General features: G+C 43.2%; 1 protein-coding gene across 4 annotated transcripts in view; it reads right to left on the bottom strand.

The window, feature by feature from the left end:
* Positions 1-311: 311 nt before the first annotated feature.
* The window catches only part of tbc1d1 (TBC1 (tre-2/USP6, BUB2, cdc16) domain family, member 1), a 62,087-nt gene continuing 46,087 nt past the window's right edge, over positions 312-16,311 (bottom strand). For all 4 annotated transcript variants that reach the window (XM_080419813.1, XM_080419815.1, XM_080419814.1 and 1 more), the window contains 9 exons: positions 15,575-15,784; positions 12,357-12,518; positions 9,453-9,608; positions 7,610-7,710; positions 6,605-6,748; positions 5,860-6,019; positions 3,695-3,864; positions 2,239-2,415; positions 312-1,999 (listed from right to left, as the gene is read on the bottom strand). In XM_080419813.1, the coding sequence (XP_080275939.1) occupies positions 1,679-1,999; positions 2,239-2,415; positions 3,695-3,864; positions 5,860-6,019; positions 6,605-6,748; positions 7,610-7,710; positions 9,453-9,608; positions 12,357-12,518; positions 15,575-15,784 (1,601 nt within the window). In that variant the 3' untranslated portion in view covers positions 312-1,678. The remainder of the gene's footprint in view (positions 2,000-2,238; positions 2,416-3,694; positions 3,865-5,859; positions 6,020-6,604; positions 6,749-7,609; positions 7,711-9,452; positions 9,609-12,356; positions 12,519-15,574; positions 15,785-16,311) is intronic.

Genomic DNA, 16,311 nt, shown 5'->3' with positions numbered 1-16,311 from the left:
GTCGGGAGCACCCAATCTGACTCCTGTCATGTCTTGTATAACTCCCCTCTCTGCCCGTGGCTTCTTTTCCCTCTAAATAAAGCACAGAATTCCAAAAGAAAATCTTTTGCTTACAGCAAAAGATCACCATTATAAAATGATTAGCATGTTTTGATGGAGGAAATGATGCCTGGCAAACAACAAAACAGAATACTGTCACGCAAATGCCAGAAATGTGACACACACTCACACTTACAGTAAGTGCACATACCCTAAGAACTTATTCTCAGAATGTGTGTACACACCAACAAGAAAAACAAAAGAGAGAGGGGTTGTGCTTCCATTGCACTGGAAAGTGAACAGATGTATTTCATCAAAGTATGGGACAGTACAATAATAATTACCAATAAAAACGAATTACATGCATTGAAACAAAGAGAGTAGGGAGTTAAAGCAATGTGTTTACAGTGTAAATCAACATGTTTCTGTGAGTGACATGCATGCATTTGTCATAGCGCACGCGCACGCACACACACACACACACACACACACACACACACACACAACAAGCTCCAGCTCTGTCTGTAAAGCTTTCAGTGTGCTGAATACAGTAGGTAGTTTTATAGCAGTTGTACAGATTGTCTTTGCAACAAAGGACTTGAACAGAAACAGAACATTTCAGAAATGAATCTTTCCTTGCTGTAATTTTGCAAAACAAATTGATCAGGCACTCAAAAAGTAGACATTCATCCTTATTAGAAAAACCTATGAAACCAGAGCCATTTCTGTCCCTAAGAATTTCAATCAACAGGTATGCATGAACAGACAGACCAATGACAAAGGAACTGGATTGGAGCATTGTTCATTGGAGTGACAGTAGAAATCAACATAAGAAGGTTCAACAGTTTCACAATGGAAAGAAAGGGGAGTGATGATGGCAGTATATTTTTGTTCAGTCTTTCTCTCCTATCGTGCTTAATGGAGATGTGGCCAAATATCAAAATCACTATATTCAACCTGCTTCTCTGGTACACATTCATCTTTCTCATTAGCCCCAAAGCTGATTATCAGCTTCTGAGATGTATAGTTTGATATAGGTGGCATTGAATCTTTGTTCCGGCTAAAATGTATAAACATTTGTTTGCCATTTTCAGCGTCACTGCAACCGTTACATTCATGTGCGCGAACTCAAACCATCTCATACACACGCATAACACACAATACATAAACATACGAAACATAAAAAAATGACAAAACTACAAGTACGGTGCAAATGTAACTGTGCATTGGGTCTCATGTCACAGTACGGACCCAGTGTGTACAGTGCTTTCTTTGGGAGACTGTTGGTCGAATCACACATTCGTTTAAACAAAGAATTGAGCTGGGGGGAGGGGGAGGGGGGGGGGGGGGGGTTAAAGGTCCAAGTTCATGGCACAAACAAAGTCACACAGGGTCCACAGTCTACTCTGGTCTCCCTCCAAAACCTCCATCTCCCTTCTTCTTCAGGTGATTTATTTGGCATGGTGTGAATCTTGCCACCTAGAACATTCTGGAGGGTTGAAGGAATCATCTTAACATCTCTCCCCCAACCAACCAGACCTTCTTTTCCTGGTTCTTATGACTCCCAGGCAGCCAGCTTCTCTCTGCTCGCTGCATCCCAGCCAAGCTTAGTGTTTTCAGTGAGTTGGTCAGTGTGGTTTTAAGGGCCATCTGGGAGAGCCAGTGGGTGGGGAAGAGAGACTGACATCCCGTTCCCCAGCCCCTCTGAACTATCTGGCCCGCGCTGCTGGGTTTGTGTGAGGGCTGTGTGTCCTTCGGGGGTCAGCGTGTGTGTGAGTGTGTGTCCGTCTGGGGTGGCATATATGCCCAGGCTGACGAGGAGGTGGTGCAGGTGTGTGACTGTGCTCTGTAGACATCTCTTCTCCTCCTCCAGCGCAGACACCTGCTCCTTCAACTGGCCCTCGGACTCAACCAGGGTCCCTACGTAGCTCTCCAGGCAGCAAACCCGTGCGTGGGACACCTGGAAAGGGAGGGGCGGCGGGAAAAAAATAAGAGAGAGAGAGCGAGAGAGAGAGAGAGAGAGAGAGAGGTCATGGAGAGTAGATGAGCAGGAGGAACAAAACAACACCACCACAATAACAAACAAAAAAAGTACAAAAGAAAAACGTTTTAAATATGTTTAATCACCAATGTGGCTTTCTTCTGTAGGGCTGACTTTTTATTAGATCTATTGCAGTATGAAGTGTGTGTGTGTCGTACCTGAACGTCCTCCAGGAGGTCAAGGTTCTGCTGCCGGAGGCTCTGATTGGTTCTTTCTAGCTGTGCAGTACGCTGCGATTGGTTGAGTGTAGGAGGCGTGTCCAGCAGCTCATCCTGCAGGACATGGTACTCCACTTCATAGGCCTGGAGCTGCTTGGACACATCCATCTCACACACCTGATCACACATACATACACACACACACACACATACACACACGTTGAACTGGCAAGTACGTGCACATTATTTCACTCTCTCTTCTGTTGAGTTTTTTGTTTGTTTTTCATTTTGCAACATACTGTAATTCACCATTTATTTCTAAATGCTCTCTGATTCTGAATTCCATATTTCTCACAAGCACACGCATGGCAAGACATATCGCTCTCAAACAACAACGTGCTTTGTTACTCACTAGTTAATAATGCACTCATCAGATAACACTATCATTTAAATAGGGGTATATCACAATTATTGTGCTATAAATACAGGCATATCATTCAAGATTTGATTGCCATTACATCAGGTCAATGGAATTATGTTCCACAGTAAGGAAGCAATATGATATGATTTCTTCTGAGAAATTGTTATGCAGTGCCAGAAACAGCAGGAGAACCACACCACAAACACATCAAGCCACACCATGGCAAACCACACCCACAACAAGCATACCTTCCATTATTTCGTACACTTCTAAGGTACCGTAACTAATCATGGGAATCAAGGCCACAAAACTAAATGAGGTCAATCAGTGACTATGAAAGATGAAGCAAAGCGTTGCACTTTTTTTGGCACAATTTAGAAATGTACAAAACAAACCATTGTTTTTTTCTTCTTCTTCGTAATAAACAAAATACACGACACAACACTACGCAACATGAACAACAACAGAGTCTGCTCTCCAGAGGCTTCCTGCTTGTTGTATTCCTCTGTGTAGGTTACTCTCTGGCTCAAATAAATAGGGACGACCATCTTTTTCAAATGCTAATTCTTCATCTATAATCTTGAACTCAGATGACTATTCTGACATGTCTGGAAATAAATGTGTTCCTTTGTGTAGGCTAAACAAACTCCTCTCCAGAAACAAAACTCAACTCCTGTGGGATGCCAGAGTGAGAGATACCCCTGGAGACCACTGAAATAATGTTTTCAGACAGATATAAGAATAGAAGCCAGTATTTGACCAATTCCAAATTTTTTTTAAACACACTCCTAGTTTGTGGTCCAAATGATCTAAATATTTCACACAGGTAGAAAAAAAAAGAACCCCTATACATTTTAAATACAAGTACAGTACACATCACAGTAACTCAGTTTTACTGTAATTCATTGAGAAAATGCTCCAATCAAAACCACCCAGTGTACATTAAACACGCACACTCGTGCACGCAAACACACGCACGCGCACGCGCACGCGCACGCACACGAACACGCACACACACACACACACACAACCAACCTGATTGATGGTTTTCTCCATTTGCACCAGTCCTAGGTTAGGCAGGGTGGTCTTGATGAAGTCCACTATGGACTCCAGGCTGTCATGCTGCAGGATCAGAGGTTTGTGGCTGCCCAGCAGGCTCATGGCCACCTTGAAAATGACCTCCGACCCCTGCAGGAACAACATGTCTGATGGAGAGAAGACAGGGGCCAGAGAGAGAGAGAAGTCAGGGAGAAAGAACAGGGGAGAAAAACAGAAGAAGAACAGGAAAAGACAAAAAAATTGGGACAAAGGAAAATAACAAAGGCAGAGAGAGACAGAGAGAGACAGAGGGGGAGAGAGAGAGAGAGGGGGGGTGGAGAGTTACAGCCTGCTTTATTTACATAATTTATGTTAGGATAATACTAACATGCACACCACAGGATTAAGTGCTGAATGTGGACTTGAGGGCTGCATGGGTGATGGATGGTTTGACGTCAGCAAAAAACTTTAAGCAAACACATGCATGAGCTAATGTGAACAAACCGAATAGGTGTGTGTATGTGTGTATGTGTGTGTGTGTGTGTGGAGGGTAAGAGAGAGAGAGAGAGAGAGAGAGAGAGAGAGTGAGTGTGTGTGCCCCGCGTGCATGCATATGGGTAGGGCCAAGTTGGGTCAGGGTTGTATCAGATTACACAGCAGATTAAAGGGAGAGGAATGCAGGCGTGGCGTGGAGCCCCACATCGTGTCTATCAAAGCCCTCACAACTGTACGATGCCACTCAGACACACTCGGCGCTGCTCAGAACGTGTGGAGCCAGTGGATCAGGTTCAGTGACTGAGAACCAGCGCAGGAAATTGACCATGAAGGAAATCATTGGCATGGAAAAGAATGAGGAGGTGAGGGAAAACAAAGGCATGTAAGACATGTATAAAAAAGGAGACAAATGGAGGGGGGGATGATGTGGGTGTGATGGCATTTTCAGTACAAACACAGGGTCCGTGCTCACGGAAAACGATAGCCAATACCTACATTCCGATGAAACCTCAAACGCGTGCACGTGCCGTACGTGTGCGTGTGCACGCACGGGACGACATATACGCCATTCATCAAAACGAAATGGAGGTCAAACCATCTCTTGGAAAGTCACAGATTTTAACCCATTAAGACCGGGAACGCATCTGAGTCACTTTAGATTTCTTTGGCTATTAAAAAATAGCAGATATACAAGCTCATAGCGCGGCACCGAGTGCCGCGCTATGAGCTTGTAGATCTGCTATTTTTGAAAAATCGTAAAAAGTTTTTTTATATATTTTTCAAAAATCTGTTAGGATTTAGAAAACATTTTAAGAATTGGACTCAGGCCTTAATGGGTTAACCACTTAAAGGACAATTTCAGACTAGCCTTTATATGATATCATTATATCCTAGGACCAGTGGTACAGTAGAACATTTTCATAACTCCATCCCGAGTCCAGTCTACAAACCCGAGCGGACGGTCCATTTTTTTTTTCTTTACAAATTCATATTGACAGAAACCTAGCCACAGGGTTTTTGTCCCAAATGGGCCGCCGTAGTGTTTACAACCTGACTTGGATGAAATCACGGGTGAAAAATCGTCTTGCGAGACCTCCGGAGGGGCCCATCTAACACAAACACTGTGGCTAGGTTTCTGTCAATATGAACGTCAGATATCAACAACGACAAAAAAAAAACGTGATACAAATACACGATCTAGCGCACAGACCGTCCGCTCGGGGTTTTTAGAGCTGCGGTGGACGCGGGATGGAGTTCTGAAAATGTTCTACTGTACCACTCGTCCTAGGACATAATATCATATAAAAGGTAAGGAAAAGGCTAGTACGGAATTCTCCTTTAAACCGTATATACACTTCATTGACCCGTATAGACCCCCCAGGGTCTATACTGGGTCCCTTCCTATTTTCCCCTTTACACCAAATACTAATAGCAGATCTTCAAGCTCACAACGCTTATACTGTAGATCTAACATGACATGCCCAGAATAGGGACGTTAGGATTCATAATGTATTAAATTGCCATCGCTACTGACCACAGACTTAATGGGAAATATGAAGCCGATTTCAGTTCACTTTTTAGAAAGGAACATCTATGACACAAGCCATAATGACAGAGATATATCATCGCATGTCTGCTTCAGTAGTTTTGTGGACGTGGGAGCTTACCAAAGACCCTGGCCACGAAGCCGAGGGGGAAGTGCGAGGCGAATGCGGTGAGGAACCAGGGAGTAGCGTAGAGGCTGGGTCCGATCTCCTGCTGCTCCAGGTGGATGTACAGATCCCTGTGGTAGTCATGGAGCAGCCGCGACAACTGGTACATGTGGATCTGACATGGGACAGCGACAACACCACACGAGACAACGTGTTCACCGGTCTGATGAGGCAGTGTTGATTTCGTCGACTAAAACTGTGACAAAAAATGTTCGGCGCCTGCCTTTTTTTTCCGTCAACAAATAAAAACTAGACTAAAATGTTAGGGAGGTACTAGTGGAGAAGAGATCCAGAACTAATGTAAGACATTTTATATCTGGCTGCGCTCGGGGTGTTGCGCTCTGAAAATAGCAGCTCTACAAGCTCACAACACGTCGTGAGCTTGTAGATCGGCTATTTTCAGCATGCAAGTTGCAACCAAGTGTAAAATCAGCCATTACGACGCCATCGAGGCCCGCCGAAATACATCTTAGTCAACCAAATCAACTGTAGATTTAGTCGACTATAATCTTATGATATTTAGTTGACGAAACTAGACAAAAACGGAAACATTTCAGATGACTAAAATGTGACTAAAACTGGATGGAATTTTATCCAAAAGACTAAAACTAAATCAAAATTTGTTGACGAAATCAACACTGATGTGGACTGTGAGTGGTGGAGGACAGGAATGTGAGTATGTAGGAGTGTGATTGATCACCTGTAGTATGATCATGTCCGGCCTGTATTGCTTGCGGAGCCCCATGTCGTACATCAGAAACTTAAGCATGTAGAAGGCGTCCTCCTCCCCCATGTGTAACAATAACACTCCTGCTATGAAGGACAGGCCCTGGCAGTACCCCACCTAGGACGACACCGGCAATTACAGTTAACATCCACGCAAACAGTGAGGAGTCGGATAACAAAAAGAACCTGCATGATTCTCCATGAAAAACATACAAATGTGAAGAAGGAATTTGTGTGCCTGTGGTATATACAGCATCATCATAAATCATACACGTTTGATTAAACCAGTTTTAGAAAACAATGTGGTAGGGGCTTTTCTTTTGACCCCCCCCCCCCCCAAAAGGCTACAAGAATCCACACTTTTGTCTGCTAAGCCTTCATGTGATCAATTTTAATTTATTATTAGGTGTAGGCCAATTTATACCACCTGTGTAGACCACCTGTGTAGCTATTGTGTTCCACCACAAGACATTCCCTTGTTTCTACCATGATTGTTGATTCAATGTGTTTACCCTGGGGATATTTGGCAATATTGATTTCTTTACGAGTTACGCTCCGAGCCCACTAGATGCCCATCCGCAGATTTTTGCGGGCGCAGTTTTGCACGCAACAGAGTTTGTTTGTTGTTTTTTCACAGGCATTTGGTTTAATGCCCTAAAAACATATGACTTGATTTAACTCGATTAATCCCACAATGGTGATTGTCTAGGTTTAAAAACATTAATATGGGGTGATAGGATGCAGATATTGTGCATATAAATTACAGCGTATTTCCATGAGAATACAGAGCTGAAAAATTTGCTTCACGAGTGCGAGCGAAGCGTCCGTGCATGAGAACGGCTGCATTCATTAACATGGGTGCGAAAGTGAAGCGGTCGTGAAGTGTACGTCTGGTGGGTTCGGGGCCAGAGAGTGTAAGAAAGACACATGGAGCTGGAGAAAAGGGGAAGGAGAGAATGACAAAGATTAAAGAATGTACCTCAGGATCCAGCAGGGAGTAGGCTTTCAGTAGATTATAAAGAGACAGTTGTCCTGCCCCCAGCTGAGCCTGGAAATATGGATGAGTGGGGAAAGTACGACCTGAAGAAAAAAGAGACATAACCTCCCATTTAATTACCACAAGACATGCTGAACATATCAGTGATTTGTTGCCGTAATTAAAATCACTATGTTCTATGTATATGCACAACAAACTATGTTCAGTAAATAAACAAATAGATAATTGATTGTTTAAGATTTCTATGTGACTATTTAAGTATTCATCACACTCTCTTGGCATTTCCTTCAGAGGCAGGTGCCTCTACCTTTCACTGTTAAAGTTAAAAGGACGTTGACACATCACAGATAGATACAGCAGATAGATAGATTAGACAGACAGACAAGACTTTTATTAATCCCCGTGAGACAATCTATTGCTTTTAGAAAAATTCCAAACAGTCACATTTATGAAAATGTTCAACATACGTTGAATGATGCCGGGTACCGGCATCATTCTTTCTAAAGCTTAACTTGCAGCAATAAACTGAGACAAACACCTTTTGACATCTGACAACATAATGAGGGACTGGGACCAGAAAGAGAGCATTCTTATGCTTATAATTGACAGGTGTATATATGCACGTGCGTGTGAGTGCATGTACGCTTTGAGTTTGTGGGCTTCTGAACAACAGTGAGGCTTTAAAGAGGACATAGACAACTGTGTTAGTGTTTGGGTGTACAGTATTTGCATAGGTGGAATGGCCTTCGGGGCAGCAATAGGGTTATTTCAGTCCTTGAGAAAACAATGGCCTGACGCCACCACTCCCCTGCCTGCAGGTAGGACAGTCTAGAACAGTCCAGAACTGGTGTTAAATGTCGAGTGTGGGAGCGAAAAACTCATTTCAAACACTCCCTGCTTTTCCGTGTTCGTTAGTTATGCTGATCTTTAAACTCTCTTCCTGTTCCCTGACACCTGTTCTGACACCTCAATGGAAACAAGACCGCAAGGACGTTTTTGAACTGACCTTTTAGACAAAGTATTTTAAATGTAACTGTGCTGCTTTATATTTGTTTGCCAAATAAAATATTCAATCAATCAATCAAAAACACAGATCTTTAAACTTTCCCTCCTGTTTCCTACCTGATTAGGATGCAGATCTTTAAACTCTCCCTGCCGTTCCTTGCCTGTTTATGATGCTGATCTTTAATCTCTCCCTGCTGTTCCCTGTCTGTCTGAGATGCTGATCTTTAATTCTCCCTGCCTGTTAGTGACGCTGTTTTTTTGCACCTTCGGCCATCTCTACACATCTCTCCGTCATCTGTATATCATGTCACCTGTGTATCATGTCACCCGTGTGTGCTCATCCTCCATAATGCCACTAATCGTGGCAGACCCGCCCTGCTGTTAAACAGCAGTCAGCTGTCTGTGTGTATGATATTACTGCCTTTCTCCACCCTGTTTTATTGTAGAGAGCGAACGCTACATGATGGGTGGATGAAAGAGATGGTGAGACGGAGGATGGTAAGTGTTAGAAGGGGTGTGGTGTACCCGGCAACTGTATGTATGTATTTGTGTGTGCGAGGGTCACAGGGGTGTGAAGGTGTGGTGTGTTATTTTGTTGCAGGAGGTGCTGAACAGTAAGGGTGAAACTGTTACAAAAAAAGAGGTTATCGTCGGGTCATAAAGGTCTTTTGCGTTTCAACTACTATACGCTGTTGATTCTAGATTTATCGATGTGTGTGAAAGCGCTTATGATTGTGTTACTTTTGTGCATAATATGTATTGTGTGCGTGTACGTATGTGTGTGTGTGTGTGTGTATTGGTAGGTGTGTGCATGCCTTACCCAGGTCTATGAGGATGGCGTGTTGCTGAGTAGTGAGTTGTTTCAGCAGCTCTTTGTAAGGAGTTTGGATGGCGGGCGGGCGGCTGGGTAGCTGTCTCAGCAGATACTGCTCTGAAAGAAACTTCCAGATCTCCCCTCGATGCTGCCTGGGAACACCTGACAAATGATGGGAGGATTTATGGCAGGCAGGATTTATGGCAGGCAGCGGGGGTGGGAGTTGGTATTTTGTGAACAAAATGTTTGTGGAGAAAAGTGAGACACACACACACACACACACACACGTAAAAAAATCTGAACTTGGGTTATTTATGTGGATTGAGACTATTGCCATGGCCCTGTCTCACCTTAATGGGTGATGAAATTCCCAGTTTAATTTCCTCTCCACCCACCAAACTAGTTTAAAAAAGGCAATGAAATAGGCATCGAGAAAGCAGATGTGGAGAGGAACACAGCGAGCGGGTGGAGGTACTGTCAACACCTGCATAACAGGACTCCTGCACAACGCTACGAAACATACAATGATGTTCTCCTTTTGACAATCAACCCCCCCAAAAATGTGAAATGCGATTTAGCGCCTGAAACATGGGCAATTCAACGCATGCACTCATTTGATGAGGTAATGTCTAGTATTACCGTCTACTATCTCAAACAATATCAAACTATCAGTTAACACCTCAAAAAACAAAGGGTGAACTACATTTACGATGACACCATGTCCAGTTGTCCACTGTAATTAGTGTTATCTTGTAACTAGCATGTTTAAAGTGGGAGACAGTTTATTCCTGCCAAAGACAATGATTCCAATGTCTGAGAAATGAGGCAATAAAATAATCATTAAAGGTAGTGTAAGTGATATGTATTTTGATAAAAAACCAAAAGTTTAAACTCTATATTCTGATAGTAATCATTGCCAGACACATGGCCGTGTGTTCATTAGACAATGTCTCCAATGTTGACTGGATCAAAAAGGGCTTTGAGCCCACCTTTTACCAAACCTCCAATCAGAGAGGGTGGCCAAACAATCTCACACCATCATCAACTTGTTAACTGAGTTAGAACACTGCTGGCCAGTGGCCTTGCACAGTGTGTGTGTGTGTGTGTGTGTGTGTGTGTGTGTGTGTGTGTGTGTGTGTGTGTGTGTGTGTGTGTGGACTTTAGTACTCCTCTGTTCTGTACAGAAGCAGTGTGACCCCTGTGTAGAACCTGATAATACTGGCATGTAACAGGACAGAGGGTCCTGTGCTATGGAACAAGGACATATTGCACTACTCACACTAGAGACTAAAGCCTAATTTATACGGTGTAAGACAACCCCTGTGAGCCAGATTTATTTGGCTCATGGACATCATTTCGAACGTCTCAGGCTGGGAGCCACTTGGCTCATACATCCTGACATTTCTAGCAGCTCACACAGCGTCAATAATGTCTCACAGCTTTGATTGGGTACTGGCCTGGGGATATGGAGTGTACCGTGTTGCTCAAGGAGATAAGAAATGGTTATTAAGTCCGGACTAAAATTACTTCTAGGCGTTTTTTCCTACTTATATTGAGCCCAAATGACTGGCCATGGGGTCTATTTACAGAATTGCCCCTGTCGTCCAGTTTCCCCAGCAGTCCTCATTGCATAGAGAGGAGCTCATAAGCATATCTCTACTTACTCTATTTGTTGCGGTCAAAAGTGATTTTTCTTTTCATTAATCTGTTATTTGTTGTCATTACACACGCATGCATGCCTTGGTTGTTCCACACAAGCTGTCACAGTCTCGTAAATCATGTTTTGGGTTGAGCGTTCGGCACAACTGCCAATCAAAGTGACTGTACTGGCCACAGCGCGTCTTTTTCGGGACTTGGCAAAACGCATAACATCAGCGTAACATCTGTTTAGCAGACTATGGCGGCTCGTGTGAGACAACCAAGACATAGATGCATGTGTAATGACAACTAATAACAGATTAATAAAAAAAAAAATCAAATAGCGTAAGTAGCGATATGCTTAACTCATTCACTGCCAGGCTTATTTCAAGCTTGTTGATCACTGTGCCATGATTAGGCTATGTAGGAAAAATGTGATTTTTTTCTCCGTTTATTTCTTAACATTGAAGTGGATGGAGCATTAACTTTTTGAAAATCGTTTTCTCCTAGTTCCTTTGAGATAAAAAAAAAAAAAATACAACAAAAAATGCAAAAAAAAGAAATGTTGAAGAAAAAAAAAGTGACGTCAAAAGACGTCATTGGCACTAATGGCACACTGAAAACGACTGTCAAAAGACGTCATTGGCACTCAATGAGTTACGCACACTGATAACGTTTGTGTTTACAAACGGTCGGACGAGCGATCATACATGGATATAAATATTCTGTGACCAGTTGAAAAGGAAGAAAAGCGTGCATTTTTGGCGAGAGATGGTACATTCAACATGCTGTTACAAGGCAAGGGGCGGTCGTGGTTGGATTGTTTTTTCTCTGGGCGACACACACTGATACCGTTTGTGATTACAAACGGTCGGACGAACGATCATACATGGATATAAATATTCTGTGAAACATGTGAGGTGTCTCGAACGCTGTCTCTCCCCTGACAGCAATCCAAAGATGTGAAGGAGACCTGGAGAAGTTCTGCAACAGCTAGGCTAAATGACACCATCAGTTGCCATCGAGACACAGGGGGCTTTATCAGTGAGCCGATGTATTGAGTACAAATGGCCAGAGCTATGAGCCATATATTGTAGCTCGTCTTATACAGTTTAACCTAGGCTTAACTTCCACTTCGACACTGCATTGAAAATAAATATATATATATCAAGACATTTGTGTTTTCTATGGGGTTTCTAAAGTAAAAGGATTATGAAGAACAAAGTGGGTCACTGTAAGTTATTCAAAAAGAAAACGTAATGGAATGGGTACCTTGTGCGACACAAGCATGGATGGTCTCAGCATCAAACTTGACCTTTGACCTCCCAGGGGTTCCCAGCATCTTCTCCCAGACGACAGTGACGTCCTTTAGACATGGAGTTATCTCCTCATAGTCCAACTTCAGACGCTTGTTCTGCAAGTCATTTTCTGTGGCTACACACACACACACACACACGCACAGAAATGAACACAGATTTTCTGCACATTTTACAAACACAGTATGCAGGTACACAACCACACATACACACCAACTGTGAAACGGTTACAATTTGTTGACGCAAGTGATCAAAGAAAACGAGAAAACACCCAGGGTTCCCTCATCTATTAGTACAACACCCTTCCCCCTCCTTATCACTACCGCTTTGAACCCACGGCTTCTATCTCGTTTTTTCTACCCACACACAACCACCTCCCTTATTTCCATCTACCTATCTTTGCACCCATTTTCTCTTTCATTATCCACACTCCATTCCTCCCTCTGGCCAACCCTCTCTCCTCCTCCCACTCCTCTCCCTTGTGCATCTCTCCACCCTTCCTGCTCTCATGCGAGGTGTCCACCCAGTGACCAGCTGGAACTTGGCAGGACTGGGGGGGAATGACATCATCACTAAGGGACAAGCACAAATAGCAGGAACAGTTCTATTCCAAAACACACGGATGCTTTCTCAGGAAGTGGAGGGGGAAATGAGATAGTATGTAATCATTACTGAAACGGCTTCCATCAGCCTATCAACGAGGTGGAGATCAGTTTCTTTTGGGAATGGCCTACATTTTAAGCAAGACCAAGAGTCTACAATCCCCACTAGCGGCCCCTAGAGGCTGTGCTGCTCCTTATACCCAACAGGGCCAAAGTAGTTTGAACAGACTGGCATCACTACCGAAGGTCCCTGGTAGGTGTCTCGGCCCCGGTCTACAAGCCAAAGTGTCCCTGAGCAAGACACTTGACTCCTAATTGAGGTGCTGTCCCTACAGCTTCCCACTGTTCCGGATGCTTAAGATGGGTTGAATGCAGATACCACATTTCACTGTATATGCAAATATACAGTCACTGTATATGCAAATATACAGTGACAAATATACAGTGGAGTGCGGACCAGGAAAGAAAAGTTGACGTAACCAAGAGAGAGAGAGAGAGAGAGAGAGAATATGGGAATTCCAGTCCCACTGCCTATGCCAGAATCACTGTATAATTGTCCATCTACTTCCATTGGAAATTACACTGTGAACCATTAATATGACGACAGGGTTTGTTAAAGCATCCATTTGTTACCTGAAAGTTCTGTCTCACTCCACTCCTTCCATTCCTCTCACTCTACACTTCCTTCCATTTCCTCTCCTCTCTCAATTTCCCTCTCTCTTTTTCTTACTCCGGAACACCCCACCCCTGATAACACAGGGCAGGATAGGATACCCCACCCTTCACCAGCACACACACACACAAAGTGACAGAGAAACGCGAACACATCCCAGCTCGCATGTATACACTTCAATAGACGTGCGTGGTTGACCCATAAAGCCAGGGCACAGAGACAGAGATAAACAGAAAGAATAGAGGACAGGCAGTGGCAACTCCACCCAGACAAATAACAGTTACAGAAGTGGACTCCACCCTGACGGAGGAATAAAACACACAATAAAACTATACAGTAGATGCCCCAATGGAATGGAACACAACACGCGGAAGAAGAGGAACAGAGAGTGTAATGTGTGTGTGTGTGTGTGTGTGTGTGTGTGTGTGTGTGAGAGAACGGGCGCTGTGTGTGCGTGTGTGTCTGTGCTGCCCAGACTTGCTCTTCTTACGTCAATATTGGCCCACATTCTTTTCTGCCACACCCTGCTTTACAGGCAACAATTTCTGTGATGGTGCATGTGTCGTGTTTCTGAGAGCACACAGGTACAGGTGGGGAGGTGAGTGAAGTGGAAAGACGGATTAGGTGTGTGTGTGTGTGTGTGTGTGTGTGTGTGTGTGTGTGTGTGTGTGTGTGTGTCTACAGGTGCCAAATGGGTCAGGAGTGGGGTGGGAAACATGACAACAAATAGAGGGCTTTTTTTATGTGTCTTAGACACTTAGAAAATATAAATCAAACCCTTAAATTTTACGAGTAAACATCCCATAATAACTACCACACTGTAACATTTTATTGTCACCTATTAAGTTGCGGTTGCCAATTTCTTTTATATCACACCTCCACGCACACAAAAGCCAAATCCAGATATGCACTTCCGCACTCTGTGACTTGACGTGTGTGTGTGTTAGGGTTGGGCGATAGGACCTCAAATCAATATCATGATTATTTTGCCATAATTACGATTATTCTAAGCACTTTTTCCCCCCACTGCCCTCATAGTTCTCAAACATAGTCTGTACTGTAAATATTACGGGTGCTCTATTTTTGCACGCCACGATTGTACAACAAACAGGGCTTAAAGGGATAGTTCACTCACTCATTTTTTTCCCGTGTTGATTCGTTGATATATAAGAAATTATTATTCAAAAAAAATTACGTGCTTCTCAATTATTTGATTAACCTACATGAGCAAGATTAAGTCTGTTAGAGGTTCAAAATGTAATTTTTAAAAATATTTCCGGTTAGTTACTCTGCGTGTGTTTGTGTCTGGAACAGAGGACAGGTCACCAATGATTGCTTTGTGATAGATGTGCTTATCTTCAGTGAATACACCAATATGGGCAATGATGATCTAATGTTTAGATGCTGTTAAATCCAAGTTGTTAAATGCAGTTGTGGCGCTGCCAAGAATGACATAATGATGACTAAGAAGTTGTGTTCATTCACACACACTTCCTTAACAGTCGAGGTAGGTCCTTCATTAAATGTGTCTGTATAAAAGTCTGTGCATGTTGTAGAATGTGTAAATGTCTGTGAGGGTGTTAAATAGCGCAGATGCTCTGGGTTTTGCACGATCGGGCAACTAAATGGCATGTTAAAAATGGAATCAAAAGATTGCGCTTTCTCAGCCGCGGTATTGCATGCAATCAAAGCGTTTTTGCATCGATCAACACAGTTTATGCAACAAATCGACTATACATCCAAAAATGTTACAACAAAGCATTCATTTAATGCTTATGAAGTCCTGTGTGATTGTTGTGTTTTGTGTGTGTTTAGTAACAAAAATTAAATCGATAAATCAAGTTTGGAAATGTGTTTGCCGTTGCAGTATTCCTCCAATCTTCCATCCATCCGTCCTACCCTGTAGCCTGTGGTTCTCCCTCTCCATTCTCAGGAGCAGGATCTGCTGGAGGATGGCCTTCCTCCACAGCTCCCTCAGCTCCTCGCTGCCCTTCTTCTTCCTCTCCTCCGGCACCACCCTCAGGGAGGACTCCCCACCACCGCCGGCACCCACACCTCCTATGAGGACCCCGCACACATGGCCAGCCTCTAGAGATGGGTCCCCGTGGTCTGAGAGAGAGAGAGAGATAAAGGTAAGATAGACAGCGATAGAGAGAGTCAATCCAGTGTGTTGTTCTCTTTGGTTCATTCACCTCTCTAAGTCAATAGAGTGAATGTACAATGATAGAATGAACCCATTAAGACCAGGAAAGCATCTGTGTCATTTTAGATTTAGCCATATTTTATACTTTGGCTATTCAAAAATAGCAGATATACAAGCTCATTTTGAAAAATCTTGAAAATGTGTGCACATCTTTGAATATATACATTTTTAAAGCGAACATTTTTAACTCAAATCTTTGCTTCTGGGGGTCCCTGGAACAACATATTTTGAGATGGGGGTCCGCGGCCAAATACATATCATTTTGGGGGTCCTGGACATGAAAAGGTTTGAGCACCGCTGACATAGTAACATAATTTCTTTCTGAAAATAGTTAGGATTTAGAAGACATTTGTAGAATCGGCCTCAGGTCTTAACTCATTCACTGCCTCTGACGTAATTAACCAATACTGCCACTGACGTAAAAAACTTTTTT

This window comes from Gymnoscopelus braueri (genome assembly GCF_963280865.1).
Source record: "Gymnoscopelus braueri genome assembly, chromosome: 2".
NCBI lineage: Eukaryota > Metazoa > Chordata > Actinopteri > Myctophiformes > Myctophidae > Gymnoscopelus > Gymnoscopelus braueri.
Note: the sequence above shows the minus strand (reverse complement) of the source record. Positions and strands in the feature narration are given on the sequence as shown.